The 24,194-nt window shown below is 44.3% G+C and overlaps 1 protein-coding gene across 1 annotated transcript in view; it reads right to left on the minus strand.

Annotated features, from left to right (window-relative positions):
• Positions 1 to 317: 317 nt before the first annotated feature.
• The window catches only part of LOC139229982 (probable E3 SUMO-protein ligase RNF212), a 140,274-nt gene continuing 116,397 nt past the window's right edge, over positions 318 to 24,194 (minus strand). Inside the window, exons 14-15 of the mRNA XM_070861684.1 lie at positions 21,730 to 21,766; positions 318 to 447 (exon numbers count right to left, since the gene is read on the minus strand). Of these exons, the coding sequence (XP_070717785.1) occupies positions 21,759 to 21,766 (8 nt within the window). The 3' untranslated portion in view covers positions 318 to 447; positions 21,730 to 21,758. The remainder of the gene's footprint in view (positions 448 to 21,729; positions 21,767 to 24,194) is intronic.

Here is a 24,194-nt window from a genome sequence, read left to right on the forward strand (position 1 = left end):
TATCTGACAAGTTATATAGACCATGAAGCTCCCTAATGACTACTTGGATAAAGTATTAGGGGGTGTTTGATGTCCTTTAAGATTTACTCCAACAAGGAGTTAGTGATTTCAGGAGAACATGGATCGGGAGAAAATTGGTAGCATAAAGGATTCTCACTGAGTTAAGATGGCGAAGATTCATTTTCTTTATTTGTGCGAAGATACAACATATGTGTGATGGGAAATCTCACATCTAATTACAAGTTTAAGCAAAAGTGAAAAAAATACAGAATTGATTGCATTTGTTTCATAAAAATATCTTAAATAAATTTACAGCACTACACTTTAAATATGAGGATAATAAACCATAACCAGTTAAGGAGCCACAGTACAGCTACATCGATGACCTGGTCCATTGATAAATGTTGCATTTTTCCTGCAGTCAAGTTGATACAGATCTTCAAATTTCTGCAATGCACAAAATTTAGTCTGATTTCAGTTTGAAGTTTTTTTAATTGGATTGTTGTACATGAATTAATTGCACAGTGTGAAACAGCATTTTCTGAATCTATTAAATATCTGTCTATATTTACAAAATCTTCCATAGGGTCACAGTTCCTGTCACATTCTTCCACTTCACTGTGAGCAATGCCACAGGAATTCTCCCAGTGATATATTTAAGTTTTCACATATAGTGGGGGGAGTTTTAATCTGGAGGAGTGTGTGGGTTTGGGTGCGGGTCGGGGTTCGAACTGTCAAAAATACGAGCTCATTGGGAAGCCGGCTCCAACCCGTTAATCTCCGTGTTTAACTTGATCATATTAGACTGCTTGCGTGCAATCCCCTCGGGAGAGGCAAGTTGCCTATTAAGATGTGCTAATCGCTCAATTGGAGTGATAATTCCACTGATTTTTAAAGTTAATGGCGTATCCACGGTTTCCCTGGCTTTCTGAAATCGCCACTGAAAGCAAGGTGAGAACACAATGGCAATTGAGGGGGCTGATTTAAGCTCATGGGAATACTGCAATAAATACTCAGTACTCACAGCTGCTTTCTTACCTACGAGTGGGAAAGGGTTAATTACTGTACATTTGCTGAGTGTTTACTTTTGATGGGGCGATTAAAGGGTTAAGCGCTCTTTATGCGAGCCAGGCAAAAAATAAGATGATGTAGCAAAATTATCAGGTGCAACCGCAGAACAATGGTGTAAGTTCCTGTTATTCAGAACAGGGCCTGGGGAGTGGGTTCCTGTTGTTGGCAGGATGCAGGATGCATCTGTTCATACTGGAACAATCAGAAAAGTTAAAATTAACAAGCTGAAGCGAAGATTGTCACGCGGTAGAAAGACTGACCAATGATAATGTAAATGATGACTTTGCAAAGAATTCTCTATAAAGGAGCAACTCCTAAAGTGTTCGAGGAGAACAGTTGGGAAGGCACCCAGTTAGGGAACTGGTGTAGACCGTGTCTCCCTTGATCAAGCAATTAAACAATTCTTTTATCCACAACAGACCTGTGTTGGGTGTCTTTGTCATATTCCACATCAAATGGCGTAGTCTGGCAGGACGCACCCAGGCGAAAGACAGACGGATGTTTGCAGACCATCGCGAGTGAGTATATTTTAAATACCACTCATAAATTCGATGTAATCTGCCGCCAAACATGTTGGTCGCCTGGGGTGTCCGAACTTGTGAGAAAGGTCTGTAATGGTGTAAAAGACTTGAGGGTAGTTAAGAGATCACAATAGTAATTATCAAAGTAGGATCGGCTCCGTAGGTTTGAGGAAACCAGGTTAAAGGGGACAATGAACCAATAGAAGGGTAGACGTACCAAACATAGATGCAAAGATATGTTAGATCAGGGGCCGGAAGGTTCGCTGAATAGCTATTTTGCTGACGACCATAAAAAATAGATAGTTACTATGTTAAGTGACGGATGGGATCCCAGAGATGAGCTCCCCAAAACAAAAATTTTGGTGGGAGAAATGAAAATAAAAAGATGGGCAAAGCAGGTTTGATAGTGGTCAGTCAATATTTGCAATATAAGGCCATGCCCAGGTCTCATTTAGAGGAATTGCACAATTTAAGAGTAGGAGATAGAGTGGGTAGATCTAAGAAGAATATAACACCGACACAGAAGCTTCAGCTTTTGTGCCGAGGAAGAGAACGATAAGCTTTGTTGAATGAGAGTGGTTGCGTGGAAGTTTTCTTGACTGTAGAATATTTGAGGTGGGAGTTAATGAATTTTCCAGTTGTCTTAAAGCCGGTCTTTTAAAAGAGAAATGGTGTACCTCTAAGTTTGTTTTAGCTACATCCACTTTTTCGGGCAGTGAGCTGAAAGTTTTTAACCCTTTGTAGTGTTGTCCTAGATGTGGGAAGTTTTAAGAAAGTGTGAATAATTTGAATTGTGTACCTCGAATTGAATGACATTTTAAGTTAGAAACACAGATGTGGATTTATTTTGATGATGTTATGGAGCTAGGAATGCACAAAGGATGGGTGTGTTTAACAAAAGATAAAACTTCAATTAAAAATGTATGGTCTCACTTTAAATCAATTAGAATCGTAACAAAGTATTGTCTTTTCAATTTGGTTATTGTAAGCTGAGACACCCAAATACTTGTTAAAAAAAACACGTAATCATTGATTACATTGGGTTGAAAGATAATAAATTTAGTCTATGAATGAGATAAAGGAAAAGGGCTTTTTAAAAAAAAGTCTGCATGGGTTTCTTGAGGCTACAGGCTGGGGGAAGCTCCGCCCTAATTTTCCTTTGACTGGAATCTTATTTTAAATGACGTGAAAGCTTCTAGTTCAATAAAAAAGATTTAAATAAAAAGATTGGCAGTACAGTATTTGAATTGGGATTTTGAGATAGTCTCCTTGATAAATATTTTGGTTGTATTGGAAAATCTTGCATTTGGAAACCTTTTTAAAAGAAATAATACTAAATAGTTTAGGAAAAAAAACGCTATTAAAAAGCTTGGAAACAATCTAAAAATGCCATTTTCTCTGATGAGAAACAGAAATGCACAGGGACAGAATGAGACCCATAGCTTACTATTCAACCCAACAATCACCAGTAGAAACATAGAAAATAGGTGCAGGAGTAGGCCATTCGACCCTTCGAGCCTGCAGCACCATTCAATATGATCATGGCGGATCATTTTTGCAGCTTCAGTACCCCATTCCGGCTTTCTCTCCATACCCCTTGAGCCCTTTAGCCGTAAGGGCCACATCTAACTCCCTTTTGAATATATCTAACGAACTGGCCTCAACAACTTTCTGTGGAAGAGAATTCCACAGGTTCACAATTCCCTGAGTGAAGAAGTTTCTCCTCATCTCGGTCCTAAATGGCTTACCCCTTATCCTTAGACTGTGACCCCTGGTTCTGGACTTCCACAACATCGGGAACATGCTTCCTGCATCTAGCCTGTCCAATCCCGTCAGAATTTTATATGTTTCTATGAGATCCCCTCGCATTCTTCTAAATTCCAGTGAATATAAGCCTCGTCGATCCAATCTTTCTTCATATGTCACATTCCTGACATCCCGGGAATCAGTCTGGTGAACCTTTGCTGCACTCCCTCAATAGCAAGAATGTCCTTCCTCAGATTAGGAGACCAAAACTGTACACAATATTCAAGGTGTGGCCTCACAAAGGCCCTGTACAACTGCAGTAAGATCCCCCTGTTCCTATACTCAAATCCTCTCGCTATGAAGGCCAACATGCCATTTGCCTACCTGCATGCCAACTTTCAATGATTGATATACCACGACACGCAGGTCTCATTGCACCTCCCCTTTTCCTAATCTGTCACCATTCAGGTAATATTCTGCCTTCCTGTTTTTGCCACCAAAGTGGATAACCTCACATTTATCTACATTATACTGCATCTGCCATGCATTTGCCCACTTACCTAACCTGTCCAAGTCACCCTGCAGCCTCTTAGCATCCTCCTCAAAGCTCACACTGCCACCCAGCTTAGTGTCATCTGCAAAATTGGAGATATTACATTCAATTCCTTCATTTAATGATTAATGTATATTGTAAATAGCTGGGGTCACAGCACTGAACCCTGCGGTACCCCAGTAGTCACTGCTTGCCATTCTTAAAAGGTCCCGTTTATTCCTATTCTTTGCGCCCTGTCTGCCAACCAGTTCTCTATCCACGTCAATACATTACCTCCAATGCCATGTGCTTTAATTTTTCACACCAATCTCTCGTGTGGGACCTTGCCAAAAGCCTTTTGAAAGTCCAAATACACCACATCCACTGGTTTTCCCTTGTCCACTCTATTAATTACATCCTCAAAAAATTCTAGAAGATTTGTCAAGCATGATTTCCCTTTCATAAATCCATGCTGACTTGGACTAATCCTGTCACTGCTTTCCAAATGCGCTGCTATTTCATCTTTAATAATTGATTCCAACATTTTCCCCACTACTGAGATCAGGCTAACCGGTCGATAATTCCGTTTTCTCTCTCCCTCCTTTTTTTTTTAAAAGTGGGGTTACATTAGCTACCCTCCAATCCCATATAAACTGATCCAGAGTCTATAGAATGTTGGAAAATGACCACCAATGCAGCCACTATTTCCAGGGCTACTTCCTTAAGTACTCTGAGATGTAGACTATCAGGCCCTAGGGATTTATCAGCTTTCAGTCCCATCAATTTCTCCAATGCAATTTTCTGACTAATAAGGATTTCCTTCAGTTCCTCCTTGCTAGACCCTCGGTCCCCTAGTATTTCCGGAAGATTATTTGTGTCTTTCTTAGTGAAGACAGAACCAAAGTATTTGTTCAATTGGTCTGCCATTTCTTTGCTCCCCATTCATTGGAGTTCAGAAGAATGAGAGGGGACCTCATAGAAATGTTTAAAATTCTGACATGTTTAGACAGATTGGATGCAGGAAGAATGTTCCCAATGTTGGGGAAGTCCAGAACCAGGGGTCACAGTCTAAGGATAAGGGGTAAGCCATTTAGCACCGAGATGAGGAGAAACTTCTTCACCCAGAGAGTGGTGAACCTGTGGAATTCTCTACCACAGAAAGTAGTTGAGGCCAATTCACTAAATATATTCAAAAGGGAGTTAGATGAAGTCCTTACTACTAGGGGGATCAAGGGGTATGGCGAGAAAGCAAGAAGGGGGTACTGAAATTGCATGTTCAGCCATGAACTCATTGAATGGCGGTGCAGGCTAGAAGGGCTGAATGGTCTACTCCTGCACCTATTTTCTATGTTTCTATGTTTCTATAAATTCACCTGATTCTAATTGTAAGGGACCTACATTTGTCTTCACTCATCTTTTTCTCTTTACATATCTACAGAAGCTTTTGCAGTCAGTTTTTATGTTCCCTGCAAGCTTACTCTCATACTCTATTTTCCCCTTCTAATTAAACCCTTTGTCCTTCTCTGCTGAACTCTAAATTTCTCGAAGTCCTCAGGTTTTGTGCTTTTTCTGGGCAATTTATATGCCTCTTCCTTGGATTTAACACTATCCCTAATTTCCCATGGTTGAGCCACGGTTGAGCCACCTTCCCCGTTTTATTTTTATGCCAGACAGGGATGTACAATTGTTGAAGTTCATCCATGTGATCTTTAAATGTCTGCCATTGCCTATCCACCGTCAACTCTTTAAGTATCATTCGCCGGTCTATCCTAGCCAATTCACGTCTCATACTATCGAAGTTACCTTTCTTTAAGTTCAGGACCCTCGTCTCTGAATTAACTGTGTCACTCTCCAACTTAATGAAGAATTCTACTATATTATGGTCACTCTTCCCCAAGGGGCCTCGCACAACAAGATTGCTAATTAATCCTCTCTCGTTACACAACATCCAGTCGAGGATGGCCAGTTCTCTAGTTAGTTCCTCGATGTATTAGTCTAAAAAAACATCCCTTATGCACTCCAGGAAATCCTCCTCCACTGTATTGCTACCAGTTTGGTTCGGCCAATCTGTATGCAGATTAAAGTCACCCATGATAACTGCTGTACCTTTATTGCACGCATCCCTAATTTCTTGTTTGATGCCATCCCCAACCTCACTACTACTGTACACAACTGCCATTAGCGTTTTCTGCCCTTTGGTGTTCCGCAGCTCTACCCATAGAGACTCCACATCATCCAAGCTAATGTCCTTCCTTACTATTTCATTAATCTCCTCTTTAACCAGCAACGCTGCCCCACCTCCTTTTCCTTTCTGTCTATCCTTCCTGAATATTGAATACCCCTGGATGTTGAGTTCCCAGCCTTGGTCACCTTGGAGCCATGTCTCAGTAATCCCAATTACATCATATCCATTAACAGCTATCTGCGCAGTTAATTCATCCACCTTATTACGAATGTTCCTCGCATTGAGGCACAGGGCCTTCAGGCATGTTTTTTTCATACTCTTTGTCCTTTTAGAATGATGTTGTAATGTGGCCCTTTTTGATTTTCACCTTTGATTTCTCTGCCCTCCACTTTTCCTTATCTCCTTTCTACCTTTTGCTTCTGCCCCTATTTTACTTCCCTCTGTCTCCCTGTATAGATTCTCATCCCCCTGCCATATTAGTTTAAACCCTCCCCAACAGCACAAGCAAACACTCCCCTAGGACATTGGTTCAGGACCTGCCCAGATGCAGACCGTCCGGTTTGTACTGGTCCCATCTCCCCCAGAACCGGTTCCAATGTCCCAGGAATTTGAATCCCTTCCTCTTGCACCATTCCTCAAGCCACGTTTTCATCTTAGCTATCCTACTCTGACTAGCACGTGGCACTGGTAGCAATCCTGAGATTACTACCTTTGAGGTCCTACTTTTTAATTTAACTACTAGCTCCCTAAATTCAGCTTGTTGGACCTCATCCCATTTTTTAACTATATTGTACCTTGGTACCTATATGCACCAGGACAACTGGCTGTTCACCCTCCCCATCCAGAATGCCCTGCAGCTGCTCCAAGACATCCTTGACCCTTGCACCAGGGAGGGAACATACTATCCTGAAGTCCCGATTGCGGCCGCAGAAACGCCTATATATTCCCCTTACAATAGAATCCCCTACCACTAAGCTCTCCCACTCTTTTTCCTGCCCTCCTGTGCAGCAGAGCCTCCCATGGTGCCATGAACTTGGCTGCTGCTGCCTTCCCCTGATGAGTCATCTCCCACAACAGCACCCAAAACGGTATATCTGTTTTGGAGGGAGATGACTGCAGGGGACCCCTGCACTACCTTCCTTCCACTGCTCTGCCTGGTGGTCACCCATTCCCTATCTGCCTGTGTAACCTTTACCTGCGGTGTGACCAACTCACTAAACGTGCTATTCACGACATCCTCAGCATCGTGGATGCTCCAGAGTGAATCGATGTGCAGCTCCAGTGCTGCAATTCAGTCTGTCAGGAACTGCAACTGGACATACTTCCTGCACATGTAGTAGTCAGGGACGCTTCCTTCCCACATAGCACAGGAGGAGCATGACACAGGTCTGGGCTCTCCTGCCATGACTTAACCCTTAAATTAACGTAATTTGGCAACAATGCCAAAGGTTACCTACTGATAAGAAAAAGAAAAAGAAAAAGATTAAATACTCACCAATCCACCAACCAATTACTTACCCACTTGGCTGTGATGTCACTCTTCGATTTCTTATTACTTCTTTGTTTACTTTTGTCCATGCACTGACTGTCGCTCCCAACTGCTGCTCCTGGCCTTTTATTGGCCTCAATCCTCGACATCCTGCTCCCTTACTGCCGCTCTCCTGGCCTTTTATAGGCCTCGATCCTCGACCTCCCGCTCCCGACTGCCGCTGCTCCTGGTCTTTTATAGCCCTCGATCCTCGACCTCCCACTCCCGACTGCCACTGCTCCTGACCTTTTATAGGCCTCGATCCTCGACCTCCTGCTCTTCCGACTGCCGCTGCTTCTGGCCTTTTATAGGCTTCGATCCTCGACCTCCCGCTCCTCCGATTGCCATAGTAGCTGTGGACTTTCCAGATGCGTGGCTGCAGAAGACTGTGCCACATGGGCAGTCAAGGTCAGCGAACCTGTCGTGATGACAGGTGAAATGTTGAATACTGGAAAGCTCCGGGCCGTCTCCAATGTCCGCCGAGCGAAGTGGGAAATCGTCTTACTGCCCCACGATGAATCAGTAAAGATAGTCAGAGACACCGGGGTAAATCCGGCAGAAGGAATCCTCACTAGGGGAGAGCCCCACGAGTGTAACACATTAGAATGGGAAGATTCTCCAGGGAATGTGAGTGAGGTAGCTCTCGAAAACGCAGATGTCACATTGTATGTGGATGGATCCCGATGGTACATCGACGACCACCCACGTACTGGATGGACGGTATTAAACCAGCATCTTGAGGTAGTGATGCAGGGAGCGCTGGACGGAGGCCTTTCGGCCCAAGTAGCAGAATTAGCCGCACTGACAGAAGCTTTATTCCTGGCAGAGGGATAGTGAATATATATACAGATAATAGGTATGCCTTTGGGGTAGTACATGACTATATGGTAGCATGGGGAAGGAGAGGGTTTGGGAGAAATTTAGAACTCAGCAGAGGAGGACAAAGGGCAGGGAAAATAGAGTACGAGTGGAAGCTTGCAGGGAACATTAAGATGGACTGCAAAAGCTTCTATAGATATGTAAAGAGAAAAAGGTTAGTAAAGACAAACGTAGGTCCCCTGCAGTCAGAATCAGGGGAAGTCATAACGGGGAACAAAGAAATGGCGGACCAATTGAACAAGTACTTTGGTTCGGTATTCACTAAGGAGGACACAAACAACCTTACGGATATAAAAGGGGTCAGGGGGTCTAGTAAGAAGGAGGAACTGAGGGAAATCCTTATTAGTCGGAAAATTGTGTTGGGGAAATTGATGGAATTGAAGGCTGATAAAACCCCAGGGCCTGATGGACTGCATCCCAGAGTACTTAAGAGGTGGCCTTGGAAATAGCAGTGACAATCATTTTCCAACATTCCATAGATTTTGGATCAGTTCCTATGGAGTGGAGGGTAGCCAATGTAACCCCACTTTTTAAAAAAGGAGAGAGAGAGAAAACAGGGAATTATAGACCGGGCAGCCTGACGTCGGTAGTGGGTAAAATGATGGAATCAATTATTAAGGATGTCATAGAAGCGCATTTGGAAAGAGGTGACATGATAGGTCCAAGTCAGCATGGATTTGTGAAAGGGGAATCATGCTTGACAAATCTTCTGGAATTTTTTGAGCATGTTTCCAGTAGAGTGGACAAGGGAGAACCAGTTGATGTGGTGCATTTGGTCTTTCAGAAGGCTTTCGACAAGGTCCCACACAAGAGATTGATGTGCAAGGTTAAAGCACATGGGATTGGGTGTAGTGTGCTGACATGGATTGAGAACTGGTTGGCAGACAGGAAGCAAAGAGTAGGAGTAAATGGGTACTTTTCAGAATGGCAGGCAGTGACTAGTGGGGTACCACAAGGTTCTGTGCTGGGGCCCCAGCTGTTTACATTGTACATTAATGATTTGGAAGAGGGGATTAAATATAGTATCTCCAAATTTGCGGATGACACTAAGTTGGCTGGCAGTGTGAGCTATGAGGAGGATGCTATGAGGCTGCAGAGTGACTTGGACAGGTTAGGTGAGTGGGGTAATGCATGGCAGATGAAGTATAATGTGGATAAATGTGAGGTTATCCACTTTGTTGGTAAAAACAGAGAGACAGACTATTTTCTGAATGGTGACAGATTAGGTAAAGGGGAGGTGCAATGAGACCTGGGTGTCATGGTACATCAGTCATTGAAGGTTGGCATGCAGGTACAGCAGGCGGTTAAGAAAGCAAATGGCATTTTGGCCTTCATAGCGAGGGAATTTGAGTACAGGGCAGGGAGGTGTTACTACAGTTGTATAGGGCCTTGGTGAGGCCGCACCTGGAGTATTATGTACAGTTTTGGTCTCCTAACTTGAGGAAGGACATTCTTGCTATTGAGAGAGTGCAGCGAAGGTTCACCAGACTGATTCCCGGGATGGCGGGACTGACATATCAAGAAAGACTGGATCAACTGGGCTTGTATTCACTGGAGTTCAGAAGAATGAGAGGGGATCTGATGGAAACGTTTAAAATTCTGACGGGTTTAGACAGGTTAGATGCAGGAAGAATGTTCCCAATGTTGGGGAAGTCCAGAAACAGGGGCCACAGTCTAAGGATAAGGGGTAAGCCATTTAGGACCGAGATGAGAAGAAACCTCTTCACCCAGAGAGTGGTGAACCTGTGGAATTCTCTAATACAGAAAGTAGTTGAGGTCAATTCACTAAATATATTCAAAAAGGAGTTAGATGTAGTTCTTACTACTTGGGGGATCAATGGGTATGGTGAGAAAGCAGGAATGGGGTACTGAAGTTGCATGTTCAGCCATGAACTCATTGAATGGCAGTGCAAGCTCGAAGGGCCGAATGGCCTACTCCTGCACCTATTTTCTATGTTTCTATGTTTCTATAACTCTGGCGGCGAGGCCATCAAACATGATGAATGTATAAAATTACTATTAGAAGCAGCCAGCAAACCAGGTAAAGCAGCAGTGATAAAGATAAAGGCCCATTAACGAGTAGTGGATGAAATACAGTGTGGACATGAGGCTGCGGACAATGCCACTCGAGAAGCGGCCACATCCGCAGACATAAAAATAGAGTCAATCTGTCGCCTTACCACAGAAGAGGACATAAACATAGTTAAACTGCACACAGATACGAACAAGGAAGAAAGAGCAGAATGGGAGAGAACGGGAGAATCACCTAGTATAGACGCCGTGTGGAGAAAGGACAGAAAGGTGTTGGCACTTTCCTGTATTCGGCAAATGATCATGGAGTTACACCATGGCATTAACCATGCCAGGCGTAACGCCATGATATCCAATATCTCACGGGATTGGTGGTGGCCGGGAATTGGGCACGATGTTGCTAAACATTGCCTGCACTGTGTTACGTGCACCCAACATAAGCCGGAAAAGACGATAAAAATAAGGATGGTGCACCAACCCCGCCCACGGGGACCAAGGGAAAACATACAGAATTATTTTACTGGCCCCCTAATAAACTCCAGGGGAAGGAAGTACTGCTTGGTGATTATTGACCAGGTTACAAGGTGGGTGAAAACATTCGCCACCCGCAATTGCACCGCAACCACGATAGCCCATATACTAGCGGAAGAGGTAATTCCTAGATGAGGGATTCCCATTCAGATAGATTCAGACGAAGGGACTTATTTCACAGGAAAGGTAATGAAGGACACTTGTAAAATACTGAACATTAAGCAGAAATTCCACAACCTCTACCATCCCCAGAATTCGGGAATGGTAGAAAGAATGAATAGAACCCTCAAAACCTCCCTGTGTAAAGCAATCCAGGGAACCGGACAGGCATGGCCGGAACTCCTGCCCACCATATTGATGAGACTGTGTGCTACATCGAACCGCACAACAGGACTCACCCCTTATGAACTAATGATGGACAAGCAATGAAACTCCCTGAGGGAATAATTAAAGGAGGATTAGAGTTAGGACTTTTACGCAATAGAATTAGGAAGTATGTGATGGAACTGAGTAGGCAGTTGAAAGGTATGCGACAGGAAGTGCGAGATAAGCAGGAAGAGGAAGACGAGGATAAAGGAACAAAACCCCCCTGCGGTAGTACCGGAGGTTGGAGCAAAGGTAATGATTAAAGAATATGAAGTATTAATCAGTGGTAACACATGTGCATGTATAAATATAAAAGGTGGGGGCCGATGGAAACATTGGTCCCAGCTGAAAGAATATAAGGAGTGGAGGGATGCATCGATGATGGACTTTTAGGGGGACCAGGATTAATATTTGCAATACTAGGGGTACTTACCATAATAAAATGGACCTGGGAGAAACACTGCAAACAATCCAGTCGAAGTAGAAATGGTAAGAATCTAAGTAAAAGCCTAGAATTTCCAGGATGTGTTTTCTCAACAGAATTTATATAAACGTGATCACCACCGCCCTTATGATTTACAAGGACAAGGAAGAAACTAGTAGCCCATCACCCGCCCCAGAGGGAAGTACAAATTGCGACAATCATACAGGAGGGTGAACGATGTTCCTGTGTAAGAGGAGAACTCCAAGGTACCCTCATATAACAAAGGGGGACAAAGGGGGAGCGGGGGGGTTTAGTAATGAATTGTACACAAAGGAAAAGATACACTTTGGAGTACGCCAGAAGATAATCACAATATTTCTAAATTTGACCGATCTAACGATCCCCAGTTTCTGCGGGTCAAAAACGTATAAAAATCTGACACTGCGGGCCGAGTCTAAAACCCTGAGGTTTATCACATGATAGGCATGGGTTATACGGTGGGAGTAGCAATGGTAAACACGATAGATCTCCAGATTATCCGATTATATACTGATGACCAGTTACACATTTAGTTTTAGGAACCCATGCATGACTGTTTTGTCTGATTTCACAGGCGTCTGTTTCCCTTTTTCTCAACGTCCATTTTCTGAATACATCATTGGTTATCCAATCTGGGACCTCCCCATTTTGTAGCTGTTCTAAGTTATGTTCTACTGTACTTATCATCCATGCTCCATACCTGGTGCATACTGCGGCGCATAGAGCAGGTTGACACACGCACCCAAACCCTAAGAGTGTTGCTGGAGAGGGGAGATGATAACGAGAAGATGCAGGCCCAATTGGGAGATGGGGCTGAATGAGAATTGTTACAAGTGGCCCACATACTAAGGGATCATGCCAAGACAATTAACTTAACAAGCACAAACCAAAAGTACAATAGCGAAAGCGGATGAAATGCTGCGGTATGCGCCGGGTATGGAGCTACAAAATGGAGAGGTCACAGATTGGATAACCAATGATGTATTCAGGAAATGAACCTTGAGAAAAAGGAAAACAGACGCCTGTGAAATCAGGCGAAACAGCCATGCATGGGTTGCTAAAACTAAATGTGTAACTGGTCATCAGAATATAATCGGATTTGTACTGTCAATACCACAATATGATGTGACCAAGGGAAACCTACTGTATAAAGTTGATAATATTGGAGAACTAAGAAACCAAACACAGGTCAGATACCACAAACTGCACCAATACATTATTAAGAAGGGAGATGATACCAAGAGTGTGTGCATTAAAGACTGTTGTAAGAATTACCAGGTTTTGTGCCAAGAACATCCCAAATTTGATTAAGATGACTGTGGATATTGCCGCTCAGAAGAATGCGCCCTGAGCATAACCCCGCTGATGCTGGATTCCGAGACAACAGCAGCCCAACAAAGTAACGGGCAATGGTGTGTCAGCACCACAGCCACTGACATGACAAGGGAGGAGTAACGCACTGCCCCATCACTACCACCGACTTTTGCTTCATAACCAGAGAAGAGGTTAATATTCAGGGACATATTATATAGCCAGAATTAAAAGAAGAAACTGTCAATGGAATGGTGGTAGATACTATAAAGGTGGGGTACAAGGGCTTCGAAGAGCCTCAGGGAAAACCCATTCCCAAACCAAGTGAGGCATTGGAGCATTGGAGAAGAGTGTCCGTGAGCAACGACAAAATACATCATCCTGATGAAAAAGATTGTTAAGCTGCAAAGAAAGTGTTAGCCAATGGAATTTTGGACTTAATGTTCATGTACACCCTTGGATAATATTTATATCACATGTATTAGTGACAGTGCAAATGTTGATTGTACTTATGTTACTGTTTGAATGGTGCTTTAGATGTAGGAGGAGAAGGATGAAAGCCACTCAGAAATACTAAAGGAAGCCTTTGCTGAAAGTAAGTAACAGGGGAGATGAACCAAATTAACATGAATACCTGATATGATCGTGAGTGTCCTAATCCTATCACCTGATCAATGAAATCGGGGCGGGAGACACACAGGTCTAGTAAAATAAAAAGATTGGTCACGGTAGGTTAATCGAATAACCATATGACCAAAGGTGGGGGGGGGGGGAATTGAAGGGGCGATTAAAAAGTTAAACGCGCTTTATGATAGCCAGGCAAAAAATAAGATGATGTCGCAAAATTATCAGGTGCAACCGCAGAACAATGGTGTAAGTTCCTGATATTCAGAACTAGGGTCTTGGGCCTGGGGAGTGGGTTCCTGTTGTTGGCAGGATACAGGATGCATCTGTTCATACTGGAACAACCAGCAAAGTTAAAATTAACAAGCTGAAGCGAAGATTGTCACGCGGTAGAAAGGCTGACCAATGATAACGTAAATGATGACTTTGCAAAGAATTCTGTATAAAGGAGCAACTCCTAAAGTGTTCGAGGAGAACAGTTGGGAAGGCATTCAGTTAAGAAACATAGAAACATAGAAAATAGGTGCAGGAGTAGGCCATTCGGCCCTTCTAGCCTGCACCGCCATTCAATGAGTTCATGGCTGAACATTCAACTTCAGTACCCCATTCCTGCTTTCTCGCCATACCCCTTGATCCCCCTAGCAGTAAGGACCTCATCTAACTCCTTTTTGAATATATTTAGTGAATTGGCCTCAACAACTTTCTGTGGTAGAGAATTCCACAGGTTCACCACTCTCTGGGTGAAGAAGTTCCTCCGCATCTCGGTCCTAAATGGCTTACCCCTTATCCTTAGACTGTGACCCCTGGTTCTGGACTTCCCCAACATTGGGAACATTCTTCCTGCATCTAACCTGTCTAACCCCGTCAGAATTTTATATGTTTCTATGAGGTCCCCTCTCATTCTTCTGAACTCCAGTGAATACAAGCCCAGTTGATCCAGTCTTTCTTGATAGGTCAGTCCCGCCATCCCGGGAATCAGTCTGGTGAACCTTCGCTGCACTCCCTCAATAGCAAGAATGTCCTTCCTCAGGTTAGGAGACCAAAACTGTACACAATACTCCAGGTGTGGCCTCACCAATGCCCTGTACAACTGTAGCAACACCTCCCTGCCCCTGTACTCAAATCCCCTTGCTATGAAGGCCAACATGCCATTTGCTTTCTTAACTGCCTGCTGCACCTGCATGCCAACCTTCAATGACTGATGTACCATGACACCCAGGTCTTTTTGCACCTCCCCTTTTCCTAATCTGTCACCATTCAGATAATAGTCTGTCTCTCTGTTTTTACCACCAAAGTGGATAACCTCACATTTATCCACATTATACTTCATCTGCCATGCATTTGCCCACTCACCTAACCTATCCAAGTCGCTCTGCAGCCTCACAGCATCCTCCTCGCAGCTCACACTGCCACCCAACTTAGTGTCATCCGCAAATTTGGAGATACTACATTTAATCCCCTCATCTAAATCATTAATGTACAGTGTAAACAGCTGGGGCCCCAGCACAGAACCTTGCGGTACCCCACTAGTCACTGCCTGCCATTCTGAAAAGTACCCATTTACTCCTACTCTTTGCTTCCTGTCTGACAACCAGTTCTCAATCCATGTCAGTACACTACCCCCAATCCCATGTGCTCTAACTTTGCACATCAATCTCTTGTGTGGGACCTTGTCGAATGCCTTCTGAAAGTCCAAATATACCACATCAACTGGTTCTCCCTTATCCACTCTACTGGAAACATCCTCAAAAAATTCCAGAAGATTTGTCAAGCATGATTTCCCTTTCACAAATCCATGCTGACTTGGACCTATCATGTCACTTCTTTCCAAATGCACTGCTATGACATCCTTAATAATTGATTCCATCATTTTACCCACTACCGATGTCAGGCTGACCGGTCTATAATTCCCTGTTTTCTCTCTCCCTCCTTTTTTAAAAAGTGGGGTTACATTGGCTACCCTCCACTCCATAGGAACTGATCCAGAGTCAATGGAATGTTGGAAAATGACTGTCAACGCATCCACTATTTCCAAGGCCACCTCCTTAAGTACTCTGGGATGCAGTCCATCAGGCCCTGGGGATTTATCGGCCTTCAATCCCATCAATTTCCCCAACACAATTTCCCGGCTAATAAGGATTTCCCTCAGTTCCTCCTCCTTACTAGACCCCCCGACCCCTTTTAAAACCGGAAGGTTGTTCGTGTCCTCCTTCGTGAATACCGAACCAAAGTACTTGTTCAATTGGTCCGCCATTTCTTTGTTCCCCGTTATGACTTCCCCTGATTCTGACTGCAGGGGACCTACATTTGTCTTTACTAACCTTTTTCTCTTTACATATCTATAGAAACTTTTGCAATCCGTCTTAATGTTCCCTGCAAGCTTCTTCTCATACTCCATTTTCCCTGCCCTAATCAAACCCTTTGTCCTCCTCTGCTGAGTTCTAAATTTCTCCCAGTCCCCAGGTTCGCTGCTATTTCTGGCCAATTTGTATGCCACTTCCTTGGCTTTAATACTATCCCTGATTTCCCTTGATAGCCACGGTTGAGCCACCTTCCCTTTTTTATTTCTATGCCAGACAGGAATGTACAATTGTTGTAGTTCATCCATGCGGTCTCTAAATGTCTGCCATTGCCCATCCACAGTCAACCCCTTAAGTATCATTCGCCAATCCATCTCAGCCAATTCACGCCTCATACCTTCAAAGTTAGCCTTCTTTAAGTTCTGGACCATGGTCTCTGAATTAACTGTTTCATTCTCCATCCTAATGCAGAATTCCACCATATTATGGTCACTCTTCCCCAAGGGGCCTCGCACAACGAGATTGCTAATTAATCCTTTCTCATTACATAACACCCAGTCTAAGATGGCCTCCCCCCTAGTTGGTTCCTCGACATATTGGTCTAAAAAACCATCCCTTATGCACTCCAGAAAATCCTCCTCCACCGTATTGCTTCCAGTTTGGTTAGCCCAATCTATGTGCATATTAAAGTCACCCATTATAACTGCTGCACCTTTATTGCACGCACCCCTAATTTCCTGTTCGATGCCCTCCCCAACATCACTACTACTGTTTGGAGGTTTGGAGGTCTATACACAACTCCCACTAACGTAAGGAACTGGCGTGGAACGTGTCTCCCTTGATCAAGCAATTAAACAATTCTTTTCTCTGCAACAGACCTGTGTTGAGTGTCTTTGTCATACTCCACATCAACTTTTTCCACTTTGAAGATTTTCTGAAACACAGTAAGATGGATGGTGCTTCGGCTGTCTTAGATTGGACCTCAGACGAGAACCAATATGACCAGCACCAACTGAAGCCTGCTCTTGAGAGAACTGTCATCATCATCATAGGCAGTCCCTCAGAATCGAGGATGACTTGCTTCCACTCTAAAAATGAGTCCTTAGGTGGCTGAACAGTCCAATACGAGAATCACAGTCCCTGTCACAGGTGGGACAGATAGTCGTTGTGGGAAAGGGTGAGTGGGACTGGTTTGTCGTACACTCTTTCCACTGCCTGCGCTTGATTTCTGCATGCTCTCGGCGATGAAACTCGAGGTGCTCAGTGCCCTCCCGGATGCACTTCCTCCACTTAGGGCGGTCTTGGGCCAGGGATTCCCAGGTGTCATACCTGTAGCTGGACAGCAGAGAAGGGAGCAGCAGAGAGGGCAGCAACATAGAGGGCAGCTCCCAGGAGGCACTATCCATGACACAGTGTGTTCAGGCAGAGGATGAGTTTTCTTGGAGCCCGGGAGGAACCAGCCAAAGACTGCTCCACTTGCACCTGTGCAGGGACAGACTCGGCCACCAGGAGACTTGGCAGCATATCGGCTACTGACTGTGTGGAGGGGAGGAACAACAAGTGAGAAGCGGAAGTGCTTTAGCTTAGCTGTGTCCTGTGGCTCAGAAGGTTGTGGATTCAAGTCCCAGCCCTTTGGGACATCTGGTGGTGGTGAAAGGCATTATATAAATGCATCTTTCTTGAAGTAGAATCCCCACTTCCATGTCCCGTTTCGCCATCAACCTTCTCATGGCCCAGCCACTGTAAAGCATCAGTGCAGCACTATAAGGCCAACGCGAAGGTATCTGTCAACCTATTTAAAATGGCAGACATATTGTTATCCAGAATCTGCATGGCCGTGATCAAGGTATGAATGGACTAATTTGATTGGAGCATTTGATGTCCACGGAGCTGGGCCCTCTATCCATGGAAGAACATATCATCACAATGCCCTGTGACATCACCCCACTACTGTTTAAGGCAGACTCCTCTAATCTCTGCAATCGTGGTCAGTGTGCTTGGAAGGCCTGTCAGTCCATCAGACATTCTCGATGGTTGCTCAATGGTTCTCCTTTTCATTGACATCACCGGGGAAACAGCATCTGTGTCCAGTAGAGCAGAGCTTGGAGAGGGCTGCATCCTCCGAGGCAGACTCTCCACGGCTGTCCCTGACACCAACATCTGCTCTTGCTCACTTGTGATGTGTGAGTCACCAGGTGAAAACACAACTATCTGCCTTATTGGTCCCACCAAAATGTGAGCATCTAAGCTGGTGCATCGTATGCAAGAGTCCTGTGATGGTGCACCCTCAGAAGGAATCAGCTCCTTGAAGAATCGTTGTTCGCGACCACCAGCAATTTCTGTTGCACGCGTGAAGGCCCTGTTGGAGATAAAAGACATGAATTAGTACTGGCAACGTAAGAATGTTGCAAGTTATCATGATGAAAATGCTCATATTTCATTTGCTGTTGAAATCAAGTCAACATGACTGAGTGCCGTATGACACGTGGGTCACTGATATTTAATTATGTTTATATTTAAGAGGTCCCCTTCTCCCCATCTCTGATGGCCAGGGACACTGAAACTCCACTTATTTCCAGGGCCCTCTCTTCTGCACTTGTGAGCTGGGAAATGTGTGAAGGCCCACCTCCAGATCTCTCCCTTGTGTTCTGTGCTTTCTTCTTCTGCAATGAGGGAAAGAATGGACCTGCAAGTATAATGACATGTGCTTACCTGATGGATGCACTCACCTGATGGACGCAGTGCATCTGTGAGGGCGACCATGAGGAAGAGGCATGAAATTGCATAAGGATAAACATGAGTGGGAGTTGTGGATGGATAGATGGGGATGTGAGGAAACGATGGGTGGGCAAGGTAAGTAGGTATGGTAAGTGATGTGATGGAGTAGACTTGATAAGGAAGAGTGAGGGGATAGGGTGATGCGCACAGCAGGATGAATGGTGAAACTTGACTCACCTTTTCTGATCTGGTTAGGTCATTCAAGCGCTTCCTGCACTGAATCCAGGAGTGTAGCACAATATTCCCGCTGCCACCTCCAGCCACACCTACTTGGTGTCAGCAATAGGTTTCATTCTCCCATTGCCGGGGAAGAGTACCTCTCTCCGGCTCCTCCACCTGTTTGAGGCCTCCCCACAAAGAATTTGTTTGCAACTGATTATAGCATGCATCAGTATTCTCAGGCATTGACAGTCAAACCACCAGTCCTTAAACGGATCATTGGAGGATGCCTTCTCAAAGACTAGTTGTACTTTTTTACTTACATTATTCTGGAGCTGGGGGGTGGGGAACTGGGGTGCTCCTCTCAGCTTCACATCGAATTCGAGGGACATTCCCTGCCATATTAGATGCGCGGATGCCCATTTTATGCACCAGGCCAACAAATTTATATGCATGGTTTCTCTCTCCACAGATGCTGCCTGACCTGCTGAATGTTTCCAGCATTTGCTGTTTTTATTTCAGATTTCCAGCATCTGCAGTAGTTTGCTTTTTACCAGTACAGTAAGGATGGGATGAATGACTTCCCTCCACATAAAAATTCCTATGATTCTATATGTTATTAACAATAGGAATTGAATGTGTTCAAAGACCTTCTGGTATCAAATTTGCATTAAATTTAACATGACCTTGTTTATACTATCATTTGCAAACTGGAGTGATAGCTGATTAAGGCACAATACAAGTTGCAAAATGTTGTATTACTTATTCTCAGGACATGGCCATTGCTGGCGAAGTCGTATTTATTGCCCAACCCTAGTTGTCTGAGAAGGCAGTGGCAGACCCTTTCCTTGAATTCCTGCAGTCTTGCAGTGATTGTACTCCCAGAATGGCATTAGACAGATCATTCACAGATTTTAACAGATTTTAACAAAACATTAATGAAGGATCGGTGATATATGTCCAAGTCAAGATGGGGTGTGACTTAAAGGGAAACTGGGAAGTAATGGTGTTCCCATGATGTTGTTGCTCTTGTCCTTTGAAAGGTTGCTGGACGGGGAGGTGCTGTCAAAGTAGGCTTGGCGACTTGCTGCCGTACATTGTGTAAACAGTACATATTCAGCTCCAGTGCTAGAGGATGTGGATAATGCGTTCAGTGGCAGAGGTACTGATTAATCACATTGTTTTGTCCTGGATGGAATTGAGCATCACGCTGGAAATCATAAATCTCTGATTCGCACACCAGGAATCAGTATGAACAAGATAGTAAATAATGTAAACTACCATGATTTTGAAGTTGCATTGTTTGTTTAAGAGTATGCAATGACCTCTGCTGTAGACTCACTATACTGCACTTAAAAGTGTTCTGACTCCTGCATAACTTTGGTACTATGGAAGAGGTGCACACTTCACTCAAATATCTGATATAAAAAACAGCAACACGGCTTCCTGGATGGCTCAGTGAGTTTATCCAGTGAAAAGTAGCTATGCAGATCTGACAGCTCCCATATTTAAGCCCTGACTTGGATGTTCTCAGCCTAGGCTCCCAATCCTGATTGGCATCCAGCAAGCTACACTAGAACTACAAAAGTGCAAGTTGGGAGAAGTCAGAGTTGAGCATGACTGTGATGCACACCACAGACACTCACAAATCAAGCCTCACATCATAAATAAAAGCACAACAGTGATAGAGCCTATAGTTAAATAGCCTGCTACTCATTATCAAGGCGTATACATGAATAATGGCTACTGCAGCCAGGCACGAGAGAGATGCCAATATCTGAGAAGTTTACTGCTGCTAGGCATCTATGCCTGGAGAAGAAAATAAACCTTGGTAGCACAACCAAAACCATTGGAAAATTGATCATGTGGGCAAGTGCAGTAAAAAAGAGACTTGCATTTATAAAGCGCCTTTCACAACCACCAGGTGTCCCAAAGCGCTTTACAGCCAATGAAGTAATTTTTGAAGTGTAGTCACTGTTGTAATGTAGGAAACGCGGCAGCCAATTTGCGCACAGCACGGTCCCACTAATAGCAATGTGATAATGATCAGACAATCTGTTTACTGATGTTGGTTGAGGAATAAATATTGGCCAGGACACCGAGGAAAAATCCCCTGCTCTTCTTCAAAATAGTGCCATTTTATGTCCACCTGAGAGAGCGTCTCATCCGAAAGACAGCACCTCCGACAGTGTAGCACTCCCTCAGTACTGCACTGGAGTGTCAGTCTATATTTAAGGTAGTCCAGCTTAACTCTGCCAATGCTCCCCAAGAGTCAGCACCATGAGTCACCTACATGCCAAAGCACATTGAAAGATTCACTTGCCATCATACTGAATCTTGTTACATTATCAATGTACAGTATACAAATATCTCAAGGCAAAACAACAGGGTGGTATTCTGAAAAGATGAGATCAAATGGGCCAAAAGGCTTTCTTCATCTAAACCTATCTTACGATCCCATGAACTACAATAAGCACTGGTGAATAACTTCACATCTGGTTGCTATTTCCAAGCTAGGCACTGGAAATAAAAATCAAGAGATGTAAAACGGGCTGTTGATTCACTATCACCCGTTTTACACTATCGCACAGTCAAAATTAGCACCAGTCAATGATTTAAACAGCAGATTTATACAACTATGTCATTTATAACTGTCCAACAAAGAATTAAAAGATCTAATTTCTGCTATTCATTTACAACTAACCTGTCTGACATTTTTATTATCCAAGTAATTTATGATCCTGAAAAATAAAAAAAATACGCATGAGCAAAAAACAGCAGCAACAAAATGTAAATTGACTCTGTAAACTATGAATTAACATCTGTGGTGATTTTTACTTGTAGTGCTTCAAAATATTAGAGTCCAATATGCCACAGCTGGAGTGAACTTTTCCCATTGCTCCATGTTGGTGTCCAACCCCGCTTCACTGTTGCTGTTCCTGGCTGGCCAATGTAAACTCTTCCACAGCCAGGAACAAACAGATGGGCTGGCTTTTGAACCCGCTATGTAAACTTACAAAAGTAGAGGTCACAGAAAAATAGGCAACTGCTTTTATATCTCCATATGTGGTACAAAGAATGAATACAACAGAAATGATACATTATGTGACAACATCCTTGACAATGGAAAGTTATGAAGTATTATAAATTCATGAGTTTATAATAAATGAACACATAGTGAAACTTTCAGTGAAATCTCCAGTTCATAAAAGCTGTTTAAAATAAACAATTCTCCTTTTTCCTTTTTTTAATCTTATTAATATTGGTTCAAGAGTATAATGAAACAAATTTACTGTGATCTAAGGGGCCGGAATTGCCCACGGTCTGAAACGAGACACACCTACTGCTTTTTAGTGTGCATTACCGCCGCAATGGATGTGGCGGCCATTAGAGCGAAATTAAGCAATTTTGCTGAAAAAAGGAGTGGTGCTGTATTGGTGGTGGGAATGGGCTCTTTGGCAGCGGTGTGGGGGCGGACTGACCGATTAGGCCGTGAAACGCAGCTGATACCCATTTATTGATAACGAGGCAGCTGCTCCCTGGCCTTCTTAAAGGGCAGGTTTTGTAGCTTGGCCCTGAGCACTGAGTTTGTCTCTGTTGCTTGTGAAGGAATGGCTAATGCAAGAGTTTAAGGAGGGCCAGCCACTTTTCAGATGTTGAACTTGAGACCCTGGTCCAAGCTGTGGAGGGAAGGAGCCGCGCCCTCTATCCGTATACCGGAAGAGCCAGTGTTTATCAATGCATGGAGAGAGATCACTGTGGAGGTGTTGGGGACCTCCATTCATGACCGCACCTCCACCCAATGCCACAAAAGGTTGAACGACATCATTCGACTGATGAAAGTGAGCACATGTTCCCCCAACTCCTCACCTTCCATCTGAGAGCCTCTCCTTCAACTTCTCTTATTTCCCACCTTCACGATATAGTCAGTGAAGCACCATTTCATTGCTGAGACATGTATATCTATGTATGCATACTCACAATGGAGGGTCCTTTTCATGTGAGAGTTACACCTGCATGTAATGGACCCACAAATGGGGGTCGCCCATTTAAAACTGAGATGAGGAGGAATTTCTTCTCTCAGAGGGTTGTAAATCTGTAGAATTCTCTGTCCTAGAGAGCTGTGGAGGCTGGGTCATTGAATATACTTAAGGCGGAGATAGACAGATTTTTGAGCGATAAGGGAGTAAAGGGTTATGGGAAGCGGGCAGGGAAGTGGACCTGAGTCCATGATCGGATCAGCCATGATCTTATTAAATGGCGGAGCAGGCTTGAGAGGCCAAATGGCCTACTCCTGCTCCTATTTCTTATGTTCTTATGTTTACACTTGCATTAATTGCTGAGGCCTGATGCCACTGCTACTTAGCAAAACCTCTTTGCTTTGCAGGCCAAGGTCTCCCACAACCGTTTGGAGCAACAGAGGACTGCTGGGGGAGAGGCTGATATCCAGCAGCTGAGTGATTTCGAAGAGGGTGCAATGGCTAATGGGCCTACATGCTGCCTTCCCTGTGGCTGTCGGTCGTGTGGATTCCGCTGGGGGCAGCATCGATAAGTGAAGGCCTTCCTGTGATGTCATCTCTCCCTGAAAGTTCAAGCGCCATCCAGTCAATTGCTGATGATTGTGTGCAAGTTGCTTGCTGCATGGTGCAATGCTCTACCTCACCCTGACGGAACTCCTTGTGCCATTTATGATTGCAGATGATACTCCGCAAGTGAGCCAGAGCGAGACCGTGACCCTTGAGGCAAGTACAAGCCAGCGTCAGGATGAGACCCTTGAGCCGAGTGCAGACATTGGTGGCATGTCCGATGAGAGTGAGGAAGAGGGGTCACTGCTGCCAGCACCGCGTCACTGCTCCCTACACTCGCACGCGGCAGCTCAGATACTGAGAGTAGGCGGTCGGGTCAGTTAGATTTAGAAGAGGGGTCTGCACTGGCTGATGCACCGGGGCCTAGTGGGTTGCAACATGGTCAAGGGCAAAGGCAACCTTGGATGCCATCTCTCTGGGAGGCGAGTTCGCATGTGAGTTCTGTTGCAGAGGACTCAGACGAGTCCACCGATGTTGGGGCTTATGAAACAAGGGTGGAGGTCATGCATTCGCAGATGTTGGGGGCAATGGCAAGGGTGCCTGAGAGCCTGTCGCAAGTGGTCAGGAGGGTGGAGGAGTCCGC

Source organism: Pristiophorus japonicus, chromosome 2 (assembly GCF_044704955.1).
Source record: "Pristiophorus japonicus isolate sPriJap1 chromosome 2, sPriJap1.hap1, whole genome shotgun sequence".
In the NCBI taxonomy this organism is placed as follows: Eukaryota; Metazoa; Chordata; class Chondrichthyes; family Pristiophoridae; genus Pristiophorus; species Pristiophorus japonicus.